The 6934-nt window shown below is 52.8% G+C and overlaps 3 protein-coding genes across 3 annotated transcripts, besides 8 other annotated features; all 3 read left to right on the top strand.

The window, feature by feature from the left end:
• Positions 1 to 374: 374 nt before the first annotated feature.
• Positions 375 to 400: a microsatellite.
• Positions 381 to 424: a sequence feature (A-rich).
• A 227-nt stretch (positions 425 to 651) lies between these two features.
• Tco025E_07878 (transmembrane protein 67) lies at positions 652 to 3702 on the top strand (the record flags this gene model as incomplete). Its single annotated transcript, XM_029374737.1, has 1 exon — positions 652 to 3702. One exon carries the CDS (start codon positions 652 to 654, stop codon positions 3700 to 3702), a length of 3051 nt encoding a protein of 1016 aa, XP_029225161.1.
• A 73-nt stretch (positions 3703 to 3775) lies between these two features.
• Positions 3776 to 3797: a microsatellite.
• Positions 3798 to 3848: 51 nt separating this feature from the next.
• Positions 3849 to 3870: a microsatellite.
• A 117-nt stretch (positions 3871 to 3987) lies between these two features.
• On the top strand, positions 3988 to 5274 carry Tco025E_07877 (uncharacterized protein; the record flags this gene model as incomplete). The annotated part of the gene is made up of 1 exon (XM_029374736.1): positions 3988 to 5274. One exon carries the CDS (start codon positions 3988 to 3990, stop codon positions 5272 to 5274), a length of 1287 nt encoding a protein of 428 aa, XP_029225160.1.
• Positions 5275 to 5685: 411 nt separating this feature from the next.
• On the top strand, positions 5686 to 6333 carry Tco025E_07876 (vesicle-associated membrane protein; the record flags this gene model as incomplete). The annotated part of the gene is made up of 1 exon (XM_029374735.1): positions 5686 to 6333. One exon carries the CDS (start codon positions 5686 to 5688, stop codon positions 6331 to 6333), a length of 648 nt encoding a protein of 215 aa, XP_029225159.1.
• Positions 6334 to 6344: 11 nt separating this feature from the next.
• Positions 6345 to 6384: a microsatellite.
• A 127-nt stretch (positions 6385 to 6511) lies between these two features.
• Positions 6512 to 6543: a microsatellite.
• A 25-nt stretch (positions 6544 to 6568) lies between these two features.
• Positions 6569 to 6593: a microsatellite.
• A 34-nt stretch (positions 6594 to 6627) lies between these two features.
• Positions 6628 to 6723: a sequence feature (A-rich).
• Positions 6724 to 6934: the final 211 nt, after the last annotated feature.

The following is a 6934-nucleotide window of genomic DNA, read 5'->3' as shown; positions in this document are numbered from 1 at the left end:
GACGTAATTACTTTTTTTTTTTTAATCTTTAGCTTATTTTGGTGAGTCATGAGGAGGCCGTGCGTGGGCCTCAGGAAGTGATAATTTTGTTGTTGTCTTAAGCTCCACTTCCAACCCCCCACTGCGTTGGGCTCGCCTTTCTGCGAGTTCATCGGCTCTTAGGTAGGGGAGGAGGAGGCCAAAGGAGCCGCCTGTTCAGAAGTGACGCGCAGGCACACGCGCGTTAGAGTGTGTGCGTACACTCTGTTTGCTCTGCTTCGCACCGCGGCGGTTTTTCTGTGTCCTGGCCAGCCTGCCGGAACAGCGTTTGCTCATTGAATCCTTACTCTTTTTTTACTTATTGTTTCATCAGGCGGCAGCCCTCAAGGAATACAGTTCTGTTTGTGTTTTTTGTTTGTTTTCCTTTTTATTTTCGATTATGTTTGCTTTTGCGTTTGATATCTGCTGCTTGGGTGTTGAGCGGGAGGTGTTTGTGGCTGTTTACTGTTCTTGCTTCCACTGGGTTTGTTGCCTCATCTCGCTGTTCTCTTTGCTGTTCCCTTGTCGTAGGCGCCGACTGTGGGGTGAGGGGGGAGGGAGGGAGCGGTGCGTGGTGGTGCTCGATCCTGCCCTTCTTTGGTTTGGGCTGGTGGGTGTTTCTGCAGAGTCACAATGGGCTCGTCGCTCGTCGCCCGCCTCTCGTGGCTGTTGCTTTGCATTTGGTTGTCTGCTCACCCGCCCTGTGTGGCGTACTGTGCGTCGGCGGTTGCCGGGTCCGTCCGGGCCGAGATGAGCGCGCCGTTCCACGTGAAATCATCTTGCAAGCCCAATATGGCTCTCGCTGCTGAAGCCGTCGTGGGTGCGGAGAGGAACCGCCCGATGGGAGTTGCACCGATAGAGCGCCAGGACGCAGTAGCCACGGAGGGTGTTTATGGCCCTTGCCCAGAGGAAGTTGCTGACATGACCCCGTTGGCGACCCAATCGCAGCGGTGTCTGCAGTGCAGCGGTCCGAGGGCGTTGCCCGGTTTTGTGAACCCCACACCCCATGAAGCGACAGGGGAGTGCATTTGTCCGGCAGGTTTTGGAATGGTAGAGCAAGAGGGCACACAGCGTTGGGTGTCTCCAACGGGTGCTCATCGTGGTCCTAAAGGTTGCACCAGTTGTGTGTCGCCATGCATGCTGGAAGAGAATGGAGAAGGTGGCTGTGTAAGCGGGTACACGACATTGTATGATGGATCCTGTGTTTCTACGGAGGCGTACGCGAAGGTGCTTGCTGCATCTTCGGGTGCCGCAACGAAGTTTCAACCGTTGAATCTTAATAACGAGGGGGTTTCTGGTCCAACATTTAAGGCGGTGGTGGTGGGACAGTATGCCATGGATGCTGCCGTGCAGTGTACGCGTGGGATGGCGACGGGTTGCAGTCGCTTGGCGAATATGTGTGTGCTGATGACGTATGACATGAATTCCTTGCCTTGTAGGCTGTACCTTTCACTCCTCGCCGATCGCGCCTTGCACCGCCGTCTCCCGCAGCTTTTTTACGGTAACAATTCCGTCATCTCCAGCGATGACGGTGACGACCATAACGGGGCCCCACCGGCGACATGGAAGGCCACGAAGGCCGGTGGCGTGATAACTCTTCTTGTTGCCGTGCATGATTGGCGTGGGAATCAAAAGGGGATTATCCACTTCGCCAAGGTGTTCAACCCATGTGATACTTCGAACGCAGCCATGTCGAGCATGTTGAAGCTCGGTTCCAACCGCAGGCATCAGTGTCTTCTTGATTGGAATCTCCTTTTAAGTAACGCCGGTCCTACAGATTTTTTCGAGCTCTTTATGGTCGACCCCGCCAACACGTCACACCTCGTGCCGCTCCCTGTGGCGATGGATTACACCAGTAACGACATCCACCCCTGGCACCTCCACGATGAGTCGCTACGGCGTGCCATGGCAGGTGGCTTCCGACGACGATTTTACATTTATGATACGTTTACTGATTGCAAGCTCGGACTCCAGCAAAAACCTGTGATAACGTCTTGTTACGTCACGGCTCTGCGGCGTGCGGTGTTTGTTTTTAACATGACTGATTCTCTGAGGCACCCCTGGCCTTTGAAGCCAATCATCATTTTTCAATATGCATCTGGCATGAAGTATGTTGATGCGCAGTTGACGGGGGCCGTCGCAAAAGTTGCGGTAGAGGGAGGTGTATCTGTGCTCTTCTTGACAAATGAGAACTCTGTGGATATGGGGCTGATGATTACTATGATTGTGCTGTGTCTGGTGTGCTTTTTTTCTTCCTGGATACGCACGTATGGGTGGATGCGGCGTCGACAGAACCTGATGCTTAGCGTCGGTGCAGTTATTCGCTTCCTGGTGTATTTTTGTAACCATATTGGCAACACGTTTGCCTTCGTCGTGGCGTTGGCATCGTGGTACATACTTGTCGCGTATAGATCGCAGGCGAACGCGTCGGCCTTTGTTGTGAAGGAGAAGTACTTGTACCTAGAGGCCATGTTGTTCACCGCCGCCGTGACGAAAGGTGTCGCTATTGTCTACCGCATCGTCGAGCAATGCAACGCGGATTACTTTGTCATTGACTGGGAACGAAGTAAAGGGCAGCTATTACGTGAGAATCGTATTTTGCCCGTCAGCATGTGGCGTTCGACGTTTGTTGCAAACGAATTGAATGAACTTCAGACCCTTCGCCAATGGCGGCCGTTGCTCAGTATGTCGATTGTCTTGCTTTTCCTCGAGGGGCTGGGTTACTTGAGCTACACGGAGAGCCTTCCCGCGGCGGCAGCGGCAGCGACAGCGGAGAAGGTAGGCGTCTACTCTCTCACCGCACTGCGAATAGCGGCAGGCACGTTCTTTTGGGTTTCTGTTTGTCTCGTGCTAAACATTCTTGAGTTTCAGGTTTACTACCGCTTTTTCCGTCAGCATCCCCTGCGGGCGTTTGTAGACCTCTGCTTCGTGTCGAACATCTCCATTATGATTCTGCCCGAGTCCCAGTGGGGGTATTACATCCACGGCGAGTCTATCCATGCTCACTCCGATGTAAGTATGGAGGAGTTTCAGCAGAATTTGCATCTTGAGTCTCAAGGCAACCTACCAGTGCGTGGCCTTGGCGGACAGAGCAAGTGTCAGACGTTTGAGGTTTTTATGGGTATCTACATGCGTCAGTACCTCTACATGTGCTACGCGGAGATCGAGGCAGAGCACCAACGATCACTAGGGAAGGCATCAGCCCCGATTCGGCCGGGCCGTAGATGGCACTTCTTAGAAGGCGTTATTGGGTTTTCCCGTAAGTCACGTGTGTATGACACAGAGACCTTGGCGGTTAAAAAACGCATCAACACCGTACTGCAGCAGAGCGTTAGAAGTGCTGAGGGGACATTGCTCATGAAGTTCATTCTTCATCGTCTGTTTGACGTGGCACCCAATATCCTCTACATGAACGGTCCGCAGTCGGGTGACAGGTCGGGTAAGGACCTTTTCTTTGTAGACGACGTACTTGCCTACGGCAATGCATTTCTGTACGGCCTCGACCCGGACTTGGTTGTCTGGTACGCGCTCCTGTACACCTCCTTTGACGCCATCTTGCATAATGTGTGGGAGGCGCTTGTCATCACGTTTTTGGTGGAGTTTGTTGTGCGTTGGTACCGCATGAGAGCAGGCGTGGCGAACATCAGTTCAAAGACCCTCATAGACGATCGTTTCTTCCTGTAAGATGCACCTCACAGGAGAAGGAGGAGCAACACAGACACAGACATGCTGAGAAGAGGCAGAGGAGAGCAAGGGGAAAAAAACAAACAAACAAACAAGCTCAGGCCAGGAAACTCCAACTATTTACGTATCTGATGTAGCACCCTTTTCTCACTCACTCACTCACTCACTTGCACAAACAACTTTCTTTTTTTTTTGTCCCTGTTTTTTCCACCGTCTTCTCTCACATGCTGGAGTAGTTGCTGCACTGAGAATCGGATAGAGCCGCAACGGTGGCTGTGGCAGTCGATGTACCGCGTGTGGCGCGCGCACGTGGGGTCCGTGGGCATTTTGGTCGCCCGGGCCCGCCACTTCACAGCCGGGGCGGCAGGACCACCGCCGCCGCCGGGCGCCCTCCCAGCGCGCCTGGGCGTCGTCCACTTCAACTCCCGAAACATAAACGACGAGATGTCGTCAAAAGTCCCGTTATTTCTCTACTTTCACGTGACAAACAATTCGGAGGTTGCGGCGTATACCGAGCGGCTTAGCGTGCAGGTGGATGCGGCGAATCACCGCCTGCGGGGTAGCGGCATTGCCGACAAGTACCAGGAGTTCGGCAAAGATCGCGGCCTCGCCATAAAGTTGGGTCTCGTCGACTGCCTCAGGGAGGCGGGGCTGACGGAAAAGTTTAGTGTTGACCCGCACATGTTTCCGATTGTGTACTTTGTACGCAACAAGGTCTATGCCGACAAGATGGTGGGAATAGTCCCCGAGTCGCAGGTGAAGGAGGCGATTGACGCGTTTATCGACTACGCCATAGAGGAGAGCAAAAATGAGATGAGTGGTACATCTGTTTTTCAAAAGGTGCAGCGCAGCGACGAGGACGACGAGAACGCCATGACACTGCTAAATGCTGCCCACACCCGGTTGAAAAACAAGGAAATTCCCAAGGCCCGTGAGCTCTTTAAAAAGGCGTATGACATGGCTACGAGAGAGACGCAAGCCGCACGTGAACGGCTGGGCTTTGCGAAGGAAAAAAAGGTTACAAGAGACATGTGGGAACGTCTGAAGCGTGAGGGCTGCTATAACGTTAGTCCCCAGGCACTTTGTGGTCTCGCCATGTGTGCCATGGTTTCAAAAGACGCCGCAGAAGCGCAGCGCATCGTGCAGCAGGTGCGCGAGGAGTTTCCTTTCGCAACAAGAGACCTGCGTGATGTGGCGGAGGCGGTGGTTCGCATCGAGTTGCTGATTATTGCTGACTTTGATGTGGAAAAGGACAACTACGTCTCGCTGCTCACGTACGACGACCTCACACACGACCCTGCCGCGTTGTATCGCCAGCATCTCAAGCTGGCCGTGGCACATTTTGTGGAAAAGCGCCACCACAAGGGCATTGAAGAATGTCTGCGGCTCATTCGTGCCGAGCCCAAGTTACTGCCCGCGCTAAAGGCGGCAGGGGTGGTTCCAGAGGGACTTGTGCTGGGACCACACGCCAAAACGCCTGCGCGACAAGTCATTCTCGGCATATTTGAGGCTCTCGGCAACACCAACGAGCACACCATCATGGGGCGACAAATGTTACAGACGTACTTGTAGGGGGGGGGGTCTTGCTCATACGTCTACCGACGCCTTTCTGGCCTGGGAAACGAAGAAGGGTTGAAAGTGTCAATGGGGCGCGACTTCATTTTTCTGCGTTGCCGGGGGGAGCAAGGCGTGCTTTCAAACTAAATGAAACCAGCGGAGGCAAATATGTTCCTGGTGGCCCTTTCTTATTGCCAGCGTTTCTTCAATAAGAACGAGGAGAGAGGAAGGAAAGTGGTGTTAGACACATGAAATTGTTTCTTGCCTTGCCGATATGTCTGCGTGTTTACCTGTGGCAGTTGCGTACAATGTCATCGCTTATATATATGCCCTTATTCCTTTTTTTTTCACATGTATGTGCGTCTCGCCGAGGTAGTTTTTTTTTGTGTGTGTGTTTTTTTTGTTCTTCTCAACACCGTGCGACAGATGCCAATTAAGTATAGTTGCATCAACGATGGCACCGTCTTGCTGGCCGAGTACCCGCCTGGCGAGCAGCCGAAGCTGGCGGAGACGATGCAGAAGGTGATTGCGACAGTCCCTGGCAAGGAGTACCGCCGCAAGACGATTGAAGACAAGGAGGGCGGCGTGAACTACCATTACATCAGCAACGGCGAGGGCCGCATCGTGGCTTGCGTGACGACGAATGAGATGCGCATGCGAACGGTGTTTGCGTTCCTTGAGGCCGTGGAGCCTCTTGTGCGCGGGAACGTGGGCCCACCCGGGACGGAGCTCCGCAACGGCAAGAAGCTCCTGCAGCAGAAGATGGATTTCTACAACAACCCCCAGAACGACAAGATTACGGCGCTGAATGACGACATCAACCAAGTAGTAGACGTCATGATGGACAACATGGATAAGGTGCTCGCCCGCGGCGACCGCATTGACACCCTGCATGAGAAGTCTAACACGCTAGCAGACCAGGCGGAACAATTTAAGCAGCGGTCGACGCAGGTGAAGCGGAACATGTGTCTGAAGAACCTCAAACTAACACTCATGATTGCGGGCGTACTGGGCGTCATTATTCTCATTATCGTCCTCATCGCCTGCAAGCCAAACTTTTCCAACTGCAAGTGAAATTGCCTTTATGTGTGTATGCCTGTGTGTGTGTGTGTTGTCGTTCGTGTGGCTGTTGCCAAGGGAAATAAGTGAGACGGCGCGAGGGCCAGGAAGCAAATCAATGGAGCGGAGGTAAGGGCCCAACGGGGAGAGGAAAAGGGAAGAAAAATAAAACAAAAAGAGCAAGTAACATATGAAAACAAAAACAAAAAACAAAAACAAAAACAATGGCAGTCCAAAGGAGGAAGTAATATCTTTTCTTTTCTTTTCTTTTCTTTGGGCGTGCCATCCCGCGTCGGTACTAATGTTGCGTCTTTTTGTTTCATTTTCTCTCCTTCTCTTCCCTCCCAACTCTTGTTTTTTTTGTTTTTGGTTTTCGTTTTTTTTCTTGTTTTTTTTCTCATTCCTCCCCCTCTCTCCCTTTCCCCTCATTTTTGCCTGTTCTGCTTCCACGTAAAGTTGCGGGGATGAAATGTTTTCTCTTTCCCAATTTCGGAGTATACCTGCAAGCCTGTTTCCTTTTTGCGCTCTGGCGATTGCCCCGCATTGGCCGGCGCGGGGGAGAGACAGACAGTGAGAGATGGCAAGGCATGTGGGAGGGGGTGGGTGGGGGGAATGC

The sequence above is a fragment of the Trypanosoma conorhini genome (assembly GCF_003719485.1).
Source record: "Trypanosoma conorhini strain 025E chromosome Unknown Tco_14.4_contig_00654, whole genome shotgun sequence".
Classification (NCBI taxonomy): Eukaryota; Euglenozoa; class Kinetoplastea; order Trypanosomatida; family Trypanosomatidae; genus Trypanosoma; species Trypanosoma conorhini.
The sequence above is the reverse complement of the archived record's forward strand: the minus strand, read 5'-3'. Positions and strand labels throughout refer to the sequence as shown.